This window comes from Prionailurus viverrinus, unplaced genomic scaffold (genome assembly GCF_022837055.1).
Source record: "Prionailurus viverrinus isolate Anna unplaced genomic scaffold, UM_Priviv_1.0 scaffold_33, whole genome shotgun sequence".
NCBI lineage: Eukaryota > Metazoa > Chordata > Mammalia > Carnivora > Felidae > Prionailurus > Prionailurus viverrinus.
Genome location: NW_025927604.1, coordinates 4,899,474 through 4,918,402, shown reverse-complemented (window position 1 = coordinate 4,918,402; position 18,929 = coordinate 4,899,474). Strand labels below are relative to the sequence as shown.

Genomic DNA, 18,929 nt, shown 5'->3' with positions numbered 1-18,929 from the left:
TGTCAGCCCCCTCCGGCATGCACCTCGTTGGCTCGGCCACGTGGGCTGTAATGATGGCGAGTGAGTGACTCACAGGGCATCTGCCCTGAGACCCGCTCCTCTACCCGAGATGGGCCGGCGGACCCACCTCGGCCAGCCGCACAGGCGCTGAAACGTGAGAGTGGGCAGAGGCCCTTCGAGCCGCTGGGGTCTATCCTCTGACAGCATCTCTGACCCTCTGCCTCACCCTGCTCGGTCTCCTCGGACCTTCACGCCAAGGTCCTACCAGTCAACCCTCCCTGTCCCCTCTGCCTGCCTGGACTGTCCCCTCCTCTGCCTGACTTTCCCCTCTGCCTGGACTGTCCCCTGCACATACGGTTCCCCCTCTGCCTGGACCGTCTCCCCTCTGCCTGGACTGTCCCCTATGTCTAGACTACCCCTTCTCTGCCTGGACTGTCCCCTCCTCTGCCTCGACTGCCCCTCCTCCGCCTGAACTGTCCCCTGTGCCTAGAATGTCCTTCCTCTGCCTGGACTGTCCCTTCCACCCTGTCCCCCTCTCCCACAGCCAGCTCTTCCTCATCACTGTGAAATTTACTAAAGGAAACTTCACTTCAAAGGCATCAGGAGGCCAGCAGGTAGAGCTCAGACGCCACCACTGTCCTCAAGGGCAGACCCAACAGGGACCTCGCACTTGGATCCTACTTTAGCTACTACTTTGTTTCCCCAGAAGGAGGAAGGACAGTTTCCTCCCCCACCACCCCTGCCACAACCCAGCCAATGAGACGCTCACAACTCAGCAGTGAGAAGCTACTATGTTTGGAGCCCCCCCGTTTATTCCAAAGGACTTCTGATGTGTGTGAGGGGCTTCCCAGCGCCCCTTGCTTCTATAAAAGAGAGTTCCTCCCCTTTGCTCTCCAGACTGGTCTGTGATTTGGCTGTAGCTTGTATGTCCCAAGCTGCATTTCCAGGCTATTCCCAAATAAACCCATTTTTGTTGGTAAAATAGCTGGAAGTTTTATTTTTAGGGTTAATACCACTCAGCACTCCACCATGGGTACCACTGAATGGCCCTTCCCAACCACGCAGTCCCCATCACATCCCCTCCACAGTTGAACTCCTATCACGTATGTCCTGCTGGTGTATTATACACGGCACGCATCTATCTTATTCACTGGAGTACATCTATCTTACTCACTGGAAGTGTTCCAGTGAATAAGACAGATGAATCTTATTCTTCCAGTGAATACCCTATCCTAGGATAGCGCCCAGCACGCAGCAGGAAATAAATGCGTGTTGAAAGTATGAATGAATATTAATGCACTGGCCCTCTGTAAACCCCACAGGCTGCTGCTCAGACACCACCAGGTAGGGACTTTTTCCTTTCTTTCTGTTTTTCTTTCCTGTGACTAACTTGCTTACCTCCAGGCTTCTAGAAAAAAAGCTCTTCATTAAGGGCCATACAAGAATTAACCGACAGAATGGATCACCGCCAAAGCCATGAGTAAGGTGCAAGAAACCTACAGTCTGACGTTCCAAGAACCACCACGCGCCAAACGCGATGCCTGTTTGCCACAATTCTGGGCCAGGGCTACCAGAAGCACAATCGCAGAGCAAGAAAAGTTCGGGCAGGACCCACCTTTACTAGCTCTACTTTTCTAAACAGCACGTCTCCAACCAACTGGCTCGCATACACACTCTCTCTTCCGGGGATCAAAGTTCCAGGTGAGTCACCTCCTACCTGTGTCCGATGCCAGATCACAGATGCCCTGGAATGGCCCAGCTTGTTCCGGCACGGTCCTTTATCGTAATGGATCAGGAGGAAGTCATCCTGGGAAGAGGAGAGAGAGCAGGGTGGATGGCAGGTTCCTCGAAGTTCAGCGAGTGAGTCCTGCCTGGGCCAAAGTAAGTGGGGGACAGGGGCGCGGGGTGGGGGGCACAGAGGAAGGGCTCACACCCACAGCACCGGGCTGCCTCCTGGGGACCTCCCTCCTCCATTCTCTCCCCGTGGCCTCCCCAACGGGACGTGGCCTCGGGCACTAGAGGGAGCCCTGTCCCAGATCTCTGGCTTTTGCAGGGGAGAGGCTCTCAGTGCAGTGGGGCTCGTGAACAAGTAGGTCAGAGGCCCCAGCTACTCCGCCAGCCACTCCCGGGCCTGGCTGTGTTTGATGCCCCCAGAGCTCGGCTGCCTTTACATCCTCCGGCCGCCCGCCCGGCAGGATTACCCCCGGATTAGATGATTCTCTTGATCTCCGGTTCATCCTCCTCCATTAGTGCCGGGCTTCCCACCTGGGAAGTGCGGCTTCCTTTCAGCTCAGACCACGAAAACCTACTCATTCCTCAGCAGCAAGCAGCTCGGGAACCATCTGCCGCCTCCAACTCCTCCAGATGTCTGAAGTGAGTTCTGACCCACGGAAACATCCTGTTCCTGCCTCCCTCCGGGCGCTCTCACCTCCCACCCTCCCCTCCCGTCTGATCGCTGTCAGGTTCTTGGGATGGGGACCCTCAGCCGGGGACAGTCTCTAACTATGTTCGTGGCTCAGCGCTCGGCCCCCAAATCCCGAGCCCGCACCAAGTGAACAAGAAGGGGCTTTGCACACAAAACCCTCCACTCCTCCAACTCCAGCAGGAGATGCCGTTTCTCTCCTGTTGAACACGAAAAACAACAGCCCGGTAAACAGTGCAGAGGAGGGGCCCAGGGCCACACACTCATTTAACTGGGGGTGTAAAGAGCCGGCCTCCCCCTGAGAAAGGGATGAATGAGCACAGGACCCCCGGTCTCGGAGAGGCCCGGAAGTCACTCTTCCGCGAGCCCCGCGGAGCCGGACATCAGCCGTGTGCCCGGCCCTTAAACCCAGCTCTGTCGGAACCGGACTGGGCCGCCGTCCCCGGGCCCTCGGCTCATCCTGAGAACGACGCTGGCAGAAACTCTGGGGCTTTTACGGGCCACCCTCGCAGTGCCAGAATGTACACCCACATCAGCAGACCCTGGCTTTTCTGGGGCAGCAGCAAGAAGCTTCTGCGGGAGCTGCCGTCCCAGCCTGCGGCTCCTGCCTCAGGGCCTCTACCGGTCCCCGCGACTGTGGAAGGAAGCCTAGATACACGTGGACACAAAGCGTCTTCCAGCCGGTGCTTCATCTGCTGTGAAGCTACTCCTGACGGCGTCTGTCCACCGCGAACCCCCCGCGCTTCCTTGAACTCTGAATTACGCCCTCCTTCATCCTGATATTAACTTACTCATGCACTGAAATTAATGTTTCATTGCTATGTCTCATTTTCCCAGACGGACTATCATAAGGCCTTGTACGGGAGGCTCCTGAACAGCTTTTGAATTTGTTTTCTGAAATACAAAAAAAAAAAAAAAAAAAGCGGGGGTGGGGGGTGGGGTGGGCAGGGCGATCACTAGCTCCTCAAGATCATGGACTCCGCCAGCCTCCTGGAGACAGCCTCCACCCCAGCCTCTGCTCAGAGGAGTCCAGTGGAGCCTGGACACGGGGGGCCAGCTTCCGGAACAGAATGAAAAGCTTGTTCAAATAGGTCCTTTCTTACACCTGACAAAAGCACTCCAAGATGCTTTTACAAAACACACATGATTTCATTGTGATGTTAAGCTTCCTGGCGAAGCCCTGGGGCAGAACCCCCCACCCCCACCCCAGGCCCTGCCAGGAATCCAGGTGTATTTTTGTGGGAGGCCAACGTTTCCCTTAACTATCCTTCAGGGAAGTTTCATTGAGCCCCTGGCTGGAAACAGAAACAATGGCGCGTGAGCAGAAAGCTGCAATCATGGAGAGATTCAAGGATAAAAGTAAATCCCCCCCCCCAAGGCCTTTTGTGTCAAATTCGGGCTTGCACCAGTGGGTTCTCCCCCCAAACTGTTGTCTTTTAGAGACTGAAAGATCAAAGAGTAGAAACCATTAAATCTTCCCGGATTCCCCTTGAGAAAAGGAAGTACAGTAAAACCTTGGATTGCAAGTAACTTGTTCTGGGAGCATCCCACGAAGACGAGCACACGTTTCTAATAAACTTTAACTTGATAAACCAGAGATGTCTTCCAATAGGAGACCTACGCGATGCCAAACGTCACGTGATCACAACTGAGCCAATGGTTCTTGAAATTCACTCTGATATACAAATGCTTTGGATTACAAGCATGTTTCCAGAACAAATTCTGCTCGCAAACTATTCCAACTCCCACAGACAGAATGCATGTAGTAAATCAAATGAGTTTGGGGAGCCTGGGTGGCTCAGTTGGTTAAGCGGCCGACGTTGGCTCAGGTCATGATCTCACAGTTTGAGTTCGAGCCCCACGTCGGGCTCTGTGCTGAAAGCTCGGAGCCTGGAACCTGCTTCTGATTCTGTCTCCCTCTCTCTCTCTAGCTCTCCCCAGTTTGTGCTGTGTCTCTGTCTTTCAAAAATGAATGAATGTTAAAAAAAATTTTTAAATAAAATGGGTTTGTAGAACAAATTGCACAGGGTGGGCCATGTAACAATTACTTCAATAAAAACTATCCCCCCAAAAAATAAAAGGAAGAGAGTACATGTGTCCCTTTCAACGGTGTGGCGATGGCGGGGAGCAGGGGGAGCACGACGTGCACACCAGTGAGGGTCCGGGCCAGGTGCAGAGAGGAGAATATGGCCCACAATGGAAGGAAGCAGCCTGATGTGATTTATAACTCCTCGACGTGTACATGTGCAAGAGGCTGTCTCGAGTGAAAAAGTTCCCGAGATGAGAAAGACCAGTAAAGTGCACTCCTGTCTTAGAAGCACTCCTGGCTTCCAGCCATGTGCTCATGCACTCGTCTTAAATCATGGTTATTGTCCCTGATAAATGGCCCCAGGGCAGACTCGTTTTCCTTGAGAATCTGCTTTCTAAGCCACAGGGTCATTTTTCAGCAGCTCTTCCTTTACAGAGACTAACAGGAAGCACTTGGCCAGGAGGATGATGACTTTCAAGGTGGAAAAGGGCAGAGCCGTTCCTCTGTCATCAGTTCAGGCAGAGCCAGGAGGGTCCAGGCCTTCTGCACAGGGTGGGGGAACCCGGGCCTCAGAACGGAGTCAGACAGACAGAAAGACAGACAGACGGGGTGTTTCTCCAGGGACCAGAGCAGAGCCAACAGCTTTGTGTTCAACGGAGACCATTCCCTTGAAACTTCATCAAGGCAGCACAGTGATCTCCCCTCCCCACCCCCAACCGAAACTAAACCTGTTGTCAGCTCCTTTTCAATCCGTCCCCAGAAAAGTCTCCCAGGAGATTTGCTAACATGTAACACAACTGGCATTTCCCTTCCTTTCCCCTGTAGGAAAAGTTGTAAGGAGTGGCAAATTGCAGACCAGATACTAGATGATAACATCAGAATTTAAAAATCAGATTTCCCCCCAAATTGGATTATGGTAAAAATGCAAAATTATAGGCATAACGTAGAGAAAGGCCACATATAATTTTATATACATACATTTGTAAGAACTTTAAGGCCCCAAGGACTTTGCAGCGCTTGAGACATCCTTCTAACATCTCTGCCCACCACGCAAGGTCATAGAACAAACTTGTTTGGATCTACGCTAAAGAAGATTAACCTTGCCAAACCGATTTATGAAACTTGCCTAGGATGAGAAAAGGAAGCCTCCAGGATAGAAAACAGGTGATGACTCACTGAGATTTGTTCAGCTACACACGGTTCTGCTGTACATTTCATAACTGAAAGTTAATAAAGGAACAGAAGCCTTTTCCAAAAAACAACACAAAAGAAGCAATCTAATATTTTTAAAGAGGGCCCTTAGGTTACAGATCTGTTACCTTCTTTAAGATTCCATCTCAAATATGCACGTATATTCCTGACAATCTGTAGGCCCGTCCTGAGGACGACAGGCAAACTCTCAAGGTCACTGACCCCTCTGATGTAGCCCCTGAGAGGGACACTCACCCAGACCAGCAGAGTGATATCAGAGTTAGGGTAGCAGGGGCAGGCTGTGGGCAAATGAACTCCTAGCGATGGAAAGCAGGGGTGTGTGGCAACCCCTCCTCTCTTTCACTAGTTTTAAAAGAGTTGCACACAGTCATCCTTGCTGTCCAGGGCATACATACACAAACACACAGGACACGGGACTTGATTTGCTTGGACTGTCACTGATCGTAATGATTTTAACAGATGATCATTTCTGGTACTTAATGATAGGTTTTTTTTTAATTTTTTTAATGTTTTATTTATTTTTGAGACAGAGAGAGACAGAGCATGAGCAGGGGAGGGGCAGAGAGAGAGGGAGACACAGAATCCGAAGCAGGCTCCAGGCTCCGAGCTGTCAGCACAGGGCCCGACGCGGGGCTTGAACTCATGGAGTGTGAGACCATGACCTGAGCTGAAGGCAGACGCTCAACCGACTGAGCCACCCAGGCGCCCCTTAATTATAGTTTTAAAAACCTATGTACAGGGGCACCTGGGTGGCTCAGTGGGTTGAGTGGCCAACTCTTGGTTTTGGCTCAGGTCCTGATCTTGTGGTTCGTGATTTCGCACCCTGAGTCGGGCTCTGAGCTGACAGTGTAGAGCCTGCTTAGGATTCTCTCTCCTTCGGTCTCCCTATCTCTGCCCCTCTGCACACGCCCTCTCTCTCAAAATAAATAAAATTTTTAAAAAAATAAATAAAAACCTATGTACAAGTAAACTCTTGTAAAACTAAAGTCAGAATGTCATCACTTTGGCAAGATGCCCAATCTCCTCATATGGTTGAAGAAGAACATCGAACTGAAATCAGTATCCTTTGCATCTGGCCTTGAAGCTCCAGAGAAAACCAGGTGCTTCGAGAGGGGAGGGTTGTGTGCTCTCCGTGGGGACTTAGCACACGCAGAGCTACTGGGGTACAGAGTGCTTGGGACACATTCAGCACAGGGCACACTTGGGAGAAGGTGGCCATATGAGGCTAGAAACTTCCATTCTGCCAGATGGCACAGAGTGTATGTTTTTCTGCCCTGTGGGTGACAGAAGGTCACTGAACTGTGCCACTGCCAACATGTTCCCCAGTGCCCTGCCTCTGTTTACCCTTCCTATTCCACTAACACTCCTGCTTTGGCCTGCGTGTTTGCATCCTCCCCTCCCCCTCAAATTCATACATTGAAGCCTGAATCCCCCACGTGATGGTGTCCGAAGGTGGCATCTTTGGGAGGTGATTAGATGGTTAGATGAGGTCACGAGATGGGTGGGTGCCCCAGGATGGGATCAGTGCCCTTATTCAACCAGGAGACACCAATCTGTCTCTCTGCTACGTGAGGACACAGTGAGAAGGCGGCCATCCATAAACCAGGAGGAGGGCTCTCTTGCCTCTCTGGGCACCGAGGGAGGTCAAGAGCCAGGAACCGAATCTGCTACCGGACTCCAGAATCAATGCCTGTTGTTCCAGCGCCCACTCTCTGGTGTTCAGTTACAGCAGACTGAGCCCAGATGGTCCCCGCAGACAAAACCAAAGACCTTGAGACCCCGCCCCCCACCTGCCCAGGCTCAATCCAAGGCTGAGCCGCCCTTTTGCTTCTGGAACCCCTGCACGAATTGCCATCTCCTGCCACCCCTGCACTGGGGGAATTAGTATCTTCAGAAGCACAGAGAAACATCTGATAACGTTCTTTCGGCTTCCCCCGGGCACACTCTCTAAGCTCCTCGGGGCAGCAGGTGGGTTTCGCACCCAGAGGCTCTACTCACGTCCAGAGACTCGAGGCAGTACCAGCAGAAGGCATGCTTGCAGTTCTTACACATCATCTGTGCGCACCCCTCGTCCCGCTCGATGTACACCTTGCACTTGGGGCACCGCTTGATGGGCGCGTCGTCCTCCTCCAGTTTGAAAGCAGAGCTGCGGGAGAGAGTCTGTCAGTGATCCGCTCAGCGGGGCCCGGGAAGGGGAGGGGAGGGGAGAGGCGTGGGCAGGGCCAGGCTGCAAGCTCTAGTTCAGCCAGAGGGGACAAGGCCCCTTCTCTTTTTTTTAATTTTGTTTTAATATGAAATTTATTGTCAAATTGGTTCCCATACAGCATCCACTGCTCATCCCAACAGGTGCCCCCAGCGATGCCCATCACCCGCCCCCCCTGCTTATCAGATGTTACAGAGTGAAACCGATGAAGCTAACCCTCCAAAAACAATCACCAAAGAAACTGTGGGTCAGCCAGTTGGGTTCAGGGGGGGAGGAAAAAGCAGTGTCAGGAGGCATTCACGTTTAGATATGTGTAGACAAACAAAAGAAATTATGGCAGGGCGCCTGGTTGGATCAGTCCTTAAGCACCCGACTTCGGCTCAGGTCCTGATCTCACGGTTCGTGGGTTCGAGCCCTGCGTTGGGCTCTGTGCTGACAGCTCAGAGCCTGGAACCTGCCTTGGATTCTGTGTCTCCCTCTCTCTCTGTCCCTCCCCCGCTTGCTCTCTCTTGCTCTCAAAAATAAATAAACATTAAAACTTAAAAAAAACCCTTTCTCTCTCTCCCTCACTCGCTCTCACTCAAATAAAATAAAACATTAAAAATAAATACATAAAATTATAAAAAAAAAAAGAGAGAAACTATGGCAAAGGCCTATAATGACAGTGTCTGTGTAATGGGATTATGGTCGGATTGTATGTTCCTTATTCATATATCTGTATAATTTCCAAAGGATCGATGACGATTTTTATGCGCTTTGCTATTATCAGAAAAAACGGTTACAGATACATGCTCATCGTTTAATTAGATCTACTGGGCCTGTCTTGACAGAATCGCTTGCCTGGCAAGTCCGGTTGTCCTGAGGGGCTGGGGAGTCAGGTGGTTAGCCTGAGGGGCTGCAGGCCTGGGGTCACGTGCTGGCTCTCTGCAGACAAGCTCTCTGGGGTCACGTGCAGTGTAAGAGCTGCTCCAGGCCTCAGCCCTCCCAGCGTGCGCATGCTAGACAGTGACGCGTGACAGGAGCCCAGCGTAGCACCGAGCATGGGTGAAGTGACCGATACATGACAGCAACCATTCTATGCTAATAAAGACATGACACAGATGCATCGGTGTGACGGTCCATCCGACGCTATTAAATTGAAAGGGAAGGCTAAACAAATATGCATGGAAACATCTGGAAGGATAAATGGTTAACTGCTACAAGAAGTTATCACGGGTCATGGCAACACGTTTGCCGTATTAGCTGAACCCGCTACATCAGACCAACACCGCCAGGGGAAAAATGATCTGCCCCTGGGACCGAGCAACCCTTCCGGAACCCCATGCGTTCATGAGCATACGTTCACTGAGAGTGGGCAAATTCTGGCATTTTGGGTGCGTTCTGGCTGGCGGATCTTCCACAGGCATCACAGTAAATGCAACTATCAAAAACGGTTTGACTTCAGTAGAGCTAATCTGATGATCAGTGGAGGCTCCTCGTCCGTGAGGCCTGGGCTCCAGCTGAACGCGGTTCTGTTCTGTTCACTAGCAGGTGACCAGGGAGGACATGCTGGGAGGAGGCAGGCTGTCGGTGAGGAGCCCCGGGTCTAGAGACGCGTGAGTCCCGGCCCTGCCACTCGGGTATCCCCAGTGTTAGTGTCCCCCTTCCGCCACTAGAAACGAGGCTGGTGCCTCCCCATCGGAGGCTGTTGTGAAGCTCGAAAGGGTCTCCCTGTGCGTGTAGTACATTCACACGGAACCCGGCACAGGGGTAGCAAGGCCCGCAGTAGGTGGCAGTGCTTGTTAAGCTGTCACCGAAAGATGACACTGTCTGTGGCTCAAACTCTTCTCTAAAGGGAAGGCAAAACGCCCCGCAGGCTGGTTGCACACGTGACTTAGCATGAACCAGAGCGGTCACGGTCACAGGCGCGGGCGAGGTAACCCTGCGGGAGCCTCCCGCAGGACCGGACACGACGCGAGCCGGCCGCTCCTGAACGTGAATCTGGTTTCTGCAGAGAGCCAAAAAGTCACCAGATCCGTGACTGAGGCCGGCTATCAGCTTAGATAACACCGTTTCAGTTTGAAAGCCGGCAGTGACCTTCACGTCATGAAAACCAATCTTCTCACGTGATTCATGAATGCGGAGGGGCGTAACATCAGTGGAGAGTGAAGACCCTCTCTCAGGGAAACTTTTTAAAACGAAACAGGGGCGCCTGGGTGGTGCAGTCGGTTAAGCGTCCGACTTCAGCCAGGTCGCGATCTCGCGGTCCGTGGGTTCGTGCCCCGCGTCGGGCTCTGGGCTGATGGCTCAGAGCCTGGAGCCTGTTTCCGATTCTGTGTCTCCCTCTCTCTCTGCCCCTCCCCCGTTCATGCTCTGTCTCTCTCTGTCCCAAAAATAAATAAAAAACGTTGAAAAAAAAATTAAAAAAAAAAAAAAACGAAACAGTTAGGGGTGCCGGGGGGTAGGGGGGCTCAGTCAGTTGTGCGTCCAGCTCTTGATTTCAGCTCAGGTCATGATCTCACAGTTCATGAGATCGAGCCCGCACTGCACTGGGCTCTGTGCTGACAACACAGAAACTGCTTGGGATTCTCTCTCTCCCTCTCTGCCCTTCCTCTCTCCCGCTCGCTCTCTCTCCAAATAAATAAACATTAAAAAAAAAAGATAGAGGCACCTGGGTGGCTCGGTCAGTTGAGCCATTGACTCTTGGTTTCGGCTCAAGTCATGATCTCACAGGTCGGGGGATCGAGCCCCAAGTTGGTCTCTGTGCTGACAGCACGGAGCCTGCTTGGGATTCTCTCTCTCTGCCCCTCCCCTGCTCAAGCTCAGTCTGTCTCTCTGTCTCTCAAAATAAATAAAAATAAACTAAAAAAAAAAATGGAAACAGTTAAAATATGTAAGCTCTGGTGTGTTGTGGCATGTATAGAAATTTACACGGTACGGACAATGGTTTTCAAACATATTTTGGCATTTGAATTATATTTCAAATTACTACTAATGACAAGTCTCACTAGAAATTCAAAGTTATGAAGGCAGATAGGAGCCCTCGACAGCTTCCTCATGATCTGCACGTTCTGATGTCTTTATGCGTTTATTTTTTTTAAGTTTATTTATTTGAGAGAGAGAGACAGATAAAGCTGGGGAGGGGCAGAGAGAGGGAGAGAGAATCCCAAGCAGGCTCCATGCCCCCAGCATAGAGCCCGATGAGGGGCTCGAGCCCTCGAACCTTGAGACTGAGGATAAAAACAAAGGCAAGAGCAATGTAGCTTAGATTAAATCTCCTTACAACTCACAGCCCACAGATAGAGCTGAAACATGCAGGTTCCTTGAGTCAGGCCAAGGAACTCATGGCTGCCTCACTTCCTTAATGTTTTTGTTTTACTAAAGACTAAAAGTAACCTTATCTTAACAGCAGCTACTCCAAGGTCCTGAAAGCCTTGCTTTCAAATTCCTTAGAGACTTACGCCATCCCTCACCCCAACCTCAAAGTATATAATCAGTCACTCCTCACAACCCCGGTGCAGCTCTGTCGGCCCACGGTCCTGTCCCCTCACCTTTTCGCACCAAAGACATCTCAAGAATTCTTTCTTAGCCGTTCGCTCAAGAACCCCATCAAGATCACGACCTGAGCTGAAGTCTAGAGTCTAGAGTCGGACGCTTACCCGACCAAGCCACCCAGGCGCCCACGTGTGTTCTGATGTCTTTAAGAGGCAGACAGGCCAACACAGCCGCTGACACCGGTCAAGCGGTGAAGGGAACAGGGGAAACAACCCTACCGCAATGAAAACAGCTGAGTGTACCTCAGTTACAAACGCCACCTGCCATCAGCCCCAGGACCAGCGAGCAAAAGGGTGTGGTCAGGACTTCGCAGGCTAAAGACAGCACAAACCCCCTCTAAAGAGCCGGCTGCTTCTGGGCTCCAGCGACTGCCAGGAATCGGGGATGCAGGATGGCTCAGTGTGGCTCCGCGAGCCAGAAATTCAGATTTTTTATGTGACATCTTTTGATGTTTACGTTTCCGCAAAATGAGACTGGTGAATTTGGATCTAAATTTCCCTGTGCCATTTTTTTTTTTTACTATGCAAAATGTGATATTTTTCACTTTTGTTTGTTTTTGTTCTTTGCGAGGTGTACAATGTGATGATTTAATACACGTGTACAGGGTGCAATGGCTGTCGCCCTCTCCAATGACCTGAAGAGACCAGAACATCACAGGAGAAGAAATACTAAGTCATCAGGCTCCCAACACTCACCAGCTTCGATCTGAAGGTTCTACGCTTAAGAAACATCACGGCTGGGTCCTTCCTCCACCCCACCCAGGATGGGGCATCAACTCTTTCTCACTCCCGATTTTCCTTCTTAACAGAATGTAGAAACCCACTCACTTACTGAGTTTCTCTCTCTCTCTCTCTTTTTTTTTTAAATTTTTTAAAACATATATTTATTTATTTTGAGAGAGAGAAACAGAGAGACAGAATCCCAAGCCTGACACGGGGCTCCATCCCAGGAACCTTGAGATCATGACCTGAGCTGAAGTCAAGAATTGGATGCTTAACCGATCTACCCAGGTGCCCTGGGTGTTTTCTTTTAAACAGGTAACCGGGTTGCCCACCCGCCTCCTCCTTACCTGGTCCCCACCCTGGACACCCAGCTCTCCCAGCAATGTGCACTCTGACCACACAGAAGTGTGTTTCTTCTTGCAAAGTTACGAAACATTAAGAACCTAAAATACGAGGTAAGTGACTCGTTCGAGCATTTGAGTGCCTGCTGTATATGCCAAGATCTGCGGCGACGAGAGTTCAAACCAACACAGGCTGTGATGTCAGGAGCTCAGCCTCGTGGAGGAATCGGCCACATAAACGGATGCCCCAGGGCACAGTCTGGCTGGCCTCGTAATCCAAGCAGGCCAATCTCCAGTGGGGGCACAGAGGGTGGGGTCACCAGCCTCGAGCTGGGAGCTGGGCAGCCTGACAAAGGACGGACCTGAGCCGTGCCTTCCAGGGTGGCGAGTCGACTCCAGGTAAAGGAGGAGGGTGGCGAAGGGGCATCCAGACACAGGCGCAAACGTGCAGACTCGGGAGAGGAGGGTTATGCCCGAGGGACAAGAAACAGTAGGTTCTTTGTGCAGGTGGAGCTTCGAGGAGCAGGGGTGGGGCAGCAGAACAGGGAGAAGAAAACGGGGAACAGCTGGTGACCACACGTTTGGGTGGATGGTGGGAGTCCCTCCGTCAAGAACGCAGCCTCAGGAGGCACAGGGCCCACGTTGTCTCGGTAAGCCATCTGTGCCACAGACCTTGCAGGCCAAAAATAGCTGAATATTACCAATTTCTTGTGATTCAGCCTCCTTAACTTCAAGGCACACACACTGATGCCACAGGGCCCACCTGGTGGTCCGGCGGAGGGCCCGGCCAGCGGGCGGAAGGGCCTAGACGCAGTCCTGCCGCCCCACGTCTTTCTGACCGCCCCCTCTGCCAGGCAGACGTAACCTCTTGGTCTCGGGCACCTGGGAACCTCTTTTTGGGGATGCGTCTGGTACTTATAACCACGGCCCACCTACTCTGGTTCCCGTTCCTGCCCCCGTGCCTGATCCCGTTCCTGACAACGGAGTGTCGGAAAAACTTCAGGTATCACGGGTCATAAAGCCCGCAGTGACAGGCGTCTGTCACGAGTCTGTCTTTCTGGAGAGGCAGAGTGCGGTTTGTCTCCTACAAACTGTACAGAGCCACTGCTTTGCTCACTACCCGACACGTAATCGGTTCTCAAAAATAGTCAGCTGGGGTGCCTGGGTGGCTCAGTCAGTTAAGCATCTAACTCTTGATTTCAGCTCGGGTCACGATCTCATGGTCGGTGAGTTCCAGCCCACATCCAGCTCTGAGCTGACAGCACGGAACCTGCTTGGGAGTCTCTCTCCCTCTCCTTGTCTCTTTACCCCTCCCCCACTTGCTCTCTCTCTCTCTCTCTCAAAATAAATAAGCGAAAAAAAAAATCAACCAACCAACCATCCTGGGTTTAAATGAGGCTGAAGAACGGGGCGCCTGGGTGGCTCAGTCGGTTGGGCATCTGCCTTCAGTTCAGGTCATGATCTCTCGGTTTGTGGGCTTGAGCCCCGCGTCGGGCTCTGCGCTGACAGCTCGGAGCCTGGAGCCTGCTTCCGATTCTGTGTCTCCCTCTCTCTCTGCCCCTCCCCTCCCCCTGCTCTGTCTCTCTTTCTCAATAATAAATAAACGTTAAAAAAAATTATAAATGAGGCTGAAGAGGAAGAGACAGATCCAGATGGCGGTCGTATCTTCCGGAGACACATTTCGGGAGTCGTGTTCTTCCCTCCCCCCAGCCCCCAGCCCCCAGCCCCCAGCCCCAGCCCGTGCCTTCCACGGCCGCCCGTGAGGAATGTACCTGGTCTCTCCGGGAAGGAAAGTGATGGGCATGGTCTCCGGGCAGCCCTGGCCGGGATGCCAGCTGGCTTTGCAGGCAGAGCAGAATTCCACGTCACAGGCCTTGCACCGCACCAGCTGGGGTGTCTGCAGCCCCATGTCCTGGAGCTGGCACACGGCCTGGCAGGTGGAAGTAGGGCACCAGGTCCGACAGGGGTCCAGCAGCACCTCTAGCGCAAGGACAAAAACAGCCACGTCAGAGTCCGCACACGAAGGATCTCACGGTATGTTCGGACTGAGGGATCTCGTCAGCGCAGGGCTGCGGGTCTGTAACGGGGTGGGAACGTCCGGACCACGTCGTCTGACATCCTATGCCCTTCGTGATCGGGTGCCCGTCTGGTTCTTTCTCCTCCCCTCCAGACACTGCCTGCTTATGACGCCCCTGTGCCCCCCCCCCCCCCCCCGCCCCACACAAAACACACTCAGAATCCTTTAGAGATGCTGCTGTCTGAACCCGGGTGGTACCCGGGATGCCCCTGCCTGCGTTACATCCAGGAAGCCTCGCCCGACGGCGGGGCAGGATTTTCTCCGAGTGCCCACAGGCCACGGTCCAGGCAGGCCTTCTGCCCCCTCGTCTGCCTCCCCAGGACGCAGTTCTCTAAAGTCAGGCCCGTGTCTTCAGTCTTGCAGCCTCACCACCTCGCCTCGGGCGAGGCGCGCAGCAGGCGCTCGGACGATGCCCAGTAAGGGGGACAGAGAGAGAGGAGGGAAGGAACGTGGCCAAATTCTTTTCCACAAACGGCCCGCTTGCCCAAGGCTGCCGCCCTTCCCAGATTTCAGTCTAAGCCGTGGGCTAACTACTGTGTGAAAGGGCCGGGTTTCCCATCCAAGTGGAGCCCAAACTGCTAAGAAGCCCCACTAGGGGAAGTTAGGGAGGAAGTGTGTTTTGAAAAACAGGATACCCTGACGTTCCCACTCCTCCGTGTCCCGGTGCAGAACTGGCAAGTCTTTCAATCATCAGTCCCGAGCTGCCCCTGCCTCGTGAGCCTGGTCATTCGTCTCATTCAGCGCTTGTCTGGGGGGACACTGAATCCTCAGTGACGGGCAGCAGCCAGGACCCGACGGGAAACCGCACAGAATGCGAAGTCTCTTCCAGAAAGCTATCGCGGGCCAAAGGATTACGGACTATTTTCAAAGGCCCTCAAGTAGGCCACTGGTTTCTAAGCTTTCCAGCAGTTGCTCTGGGGAAGTAACCCGAGACCGCCGAATTTTGCCAGGGAAGCTTGGAAGGCAATGAAAGGCACTTGGAAGTTTCCTGGCCGTGTGACCCACCGACGGCCAGGGTGGGTGAAGCTCAGCTGCGTGGAAAAGGGGATCTGTGTGCACTAGGGATCTACCACAGCCTGGGGGGCTGGACGTGGGCTGGACGTGTGCCCAGACGTCACCTACACGGGCAGCCCCGGGACACACGTAGGCGGTGCCACGTTCCCCAATGAAACAGGGAAGCCGGATTCAGCCCTCTAGGAATAAGCTGCGTCAAGTACAACCCTGAAGACTGTCTTCTATTCTGGGAACTGGCAAACGTTTTCTGCAGAGGAGTAGACAGTGAGTATTTTGGTCTTGGAGGGTCATGCGGTCTCTCTCCAAGCACTCAGCTCTGCTCCTGGGGCACAGAAGCAGCCATGTTGATCTGTAAATGAGGGTTCCAATAAAGCTTTATTTATAACGCCAAGCCATGGGCCCGGCCCCTCTGGCCAGCTGGCCATGGCTGGCCCACTCCTGCTCAAATGCAAGTCCTCCCCTGACCTGTTTTTCTGAAGGAGGACTTAATCGGGGGGCAGGAAACCATCACATTGGTAGGTCTAGGGGAAGATTTAGTAGAACCTATTAATATAAAGGAACTCTGGAATCCAGGAAAAAGTGCTGCTTTTTAACCGATTTCTGTTAGAGTAATGAAAAATCTTTACGATGTTCCTAATTGTGAGTGAATGAGTAAAATCAGTTCTTCTCATCAGTTGAGTTTCAGGGTTTGCTTTTTTAGGAAAGTCTGTGGCCGTCAGATCCCAGGTGGTGCCTCCGAGGCACATGTGTGCAGAGCCAGCCTAAGCTGATGGGATGGGAGAAAGGAGGAGGGAGCGAAGGCCCCACGGAGGTCCCCCCTGGGGAATTAAAGCTAGGCAGGTGACCCCTCGGCCCTCCCCCTGCCCGGCCTGATTCACGTCCTCATGTTTCTACACGGCTCTCTGCCTTGGGTGCTCGTGAGTGTGTTAGGGGAGCCCAGCTCCACCCCAACTAGATTCCGGGGTCCCCTATGGGCAAGGCCCCTGAGGGAGGGCGATGCAGGATGGGGACCCCCAGCACAGCAACCCCCACGTGACATGCAGAGAAATCCTCAGCCTGTTCTGTTTTCTTTCCAGATGGACCCCGTGGTTAGTGCTGATCTGAGAGCTTCGGTGAACACGCTGCCCTTATGCAGACCCCTCTGGTTCCCAGGACCCTCCTGCCCCTTCCTCTACTCTGGCTTCAGGGAGGGGCTGGCTCCCCACGCCACCGGTGACCCCTCCTCATGCACCTATGGCTGTGCCCCATCCCCCCTCGCCCAGCAAATGGAGCTACGAGCCAGCCTCGTCCTCAAAGGCCCAATTCTATCATGGAGTGCAGGGTGAGCAGAGCCAGTTAAGGTTTCCATGGCAATGACTTAAATTTTGAGACTTTTGTCCTCGTGGAGCTGTGACAGGCTCTCCCCTGTCTCCTGGGGAGAGATTCCCTATCAGAGATGCAAAGGGCAAATAATCTGTCCCATCTGCCAAATGCAAACATCCTTCCCCTGCTGCCAGGGCACCACAAAACCTGTGAATATGGCCCCAGGATTTTTGACTTGGACTTCTATTAACATTCCTCTCTCCACCCCCACTCCTGAATTTTGCCAGCTGGTGTAGAAGACAGGAATCGATCAATAAGAAAATCCACTGGGAAACACCAGAGCGCTATTCTTTTCAGGACGCATGTAGGTATACACATCTAGACCTGTCAATCACATACACGTATATATAAAGTACGTTACGCATGTTGTATCTTGTATGTGTTATATCCAATATTTTATATAGACATTTCTATGTATAGCATATATTGTCAAACAAGGCAAACAGCATATTTTTTGGCATACCAGAAGAAACCAATCTCAGCTCCCATCTCCCAAAGATACATGAATAACAGATTAGGGGCGCTTGGGTGGCTCCATCGGTTGAGTGACTGACTGGCTCAGGTCATGATCTCACAGTTTGTGAGTTCGAGCCCCACGTCAGGCTCTGTGAGGACAGCTCAGAGCCCGGAGCCTGCTTCGGATTCTGTGTCTCTCTCTCTCTCTCTCTCTCTCTCTCTCTCTGCCCCTCCCCCGCTCGCACTCTTATCTATCAAAAATAAACAAACGTTAAAAATATTTTAAAAAATAGATTAATGGGGCGCCTGGGTGGCGCAGTCGGTTGAGCGTCCGACTTCAGCCAGGTCACGATCTCGCGGTCCGTGAGTTCGAGCCCCGCGTCCGGCTCTGTGCTGACAGCTCAGAGCCTGGAGCCTATTTCGGATTCTGTGTCTCCCTCTCTCTCTGCCCCTCCCCCACTCATGCTCTGTCTCTCTGTGTCTCAAAAATAAATAAACGTTAAAAAAAAATTAAAAAAAAATAGATTAATGAAGCAGGTCCCTAATTGCTCTGTCTATAAAAAGCCCAAGACTTTTTAAAAAGGCGCTTTTCTTTTTTAAACATGGTTTTCTCTGAGAAGCACACTACAAGAGGGGGCGTGCCTGGCGTCCCGTCCCTCACTGACACGGGCTTTCACGGCACCGCTGGCCAGGCTGGCCAACTGGCTACGACACGGAGGCAGTGAGTTCCATCCTGTGGGGATCCCTGGCTCTGGTCAGGCCTGATGACCGATGGGTGAGCCCAGCAAGTCGGTTCATCTCCCCGGGCTCTATTCTTTTTTTTTTTTTTTTTTTTAATTTTTTTTTCAACATTTATTTATTTTTGGGACAGAGAGAGACAGAGCATGAACGGGGGAGGGGCAGAGAGAGGGAGACACAGAATCAGAAACAGGCTCCAGGCTCTGAGCCATCAGCCCAGAGCCCGACGCGGGGCTCGAACTCACGGACCGCGAGATCGTGACCTGGCTGAAGTCGGACGCTTAACCGACTGCGCCACCCAGGCGCCCCTCCCCGGGCTCTATTCTTGTTTAAAGCACCGACACAATGCTGGACAAGACGCCCCTCCAGCATGCATCTGACCTGCACGCGGCTGTCAGACGAACCCGGGAGGCTGCAGGCCCTGTCTCTGGGTGGCAGGGGCTTTGGGACAGAGGAACACGCAAACAAGCACCAGCAGCTCGGCCTGGCGATGCTCAAACAGGAGCACAGGTACAACGTCATGGGGCATGCGAGCGAGGGAGTCTCCCAGAGAGCCTACCTCCACCAGCCTCTGGAGGCTTCCAGATGGGCAAGGGAGCACTCAGGGGAAAAAAACAGAGGCGCCTGTGTGGCTCAGTCAGTTAAGCGTCTGACTCGGTTTCAGCTCAGGTCATGACCTCACGGTTTGGGAGTTCGAGCCCTGCGTTAGGCTCTGTGCTAACAGTGTGGAGCCTGCTTGGGATTCTCTCTCTCCCTCTCTCTCTCTCTCTCTGCCCCTACTCCACTCGTGCTCTCTCTCTCAAAATAAATGAATAAACT

At 52.7% G+C, this 18,929-nt stretch overlaps 1 protein-coding gene across 13 annotated transcripts in view; it reads right to left on the bottom strand.

Moving 5' to 3' along the window:
- The window catches only part of RNF144A (ring finger protein 144A), a 124,915-nt gene that overhangs the window by 16,000 nt on the left and 89,986 nt on the right, over window positions 1–18,929 (bottom strand). For all 13 annotated transcript variants that reach the window (XM_047845160.1, XM_047845158.1, XM_047845162.1 and 10 more), the window contains 3 exons: window positions 14,236–14,443; window positions 7,662–7,809; window positions 1,718–1,807 (listed from right to left, as the gene is read on the bottom strand). In XM_047845160.1, the coding sequence (XP_047701116.1) occupies window positions 1,718–1,807; window positions 7,662–7,809; window positions 14,236–14,443 (446 nt within the window). The remainder of the gene's footprint in view (window positions 1–1,717; window positions 1,808–7,661; window positions 7,810–14,235; window positions 14,444–18,929) is intronic.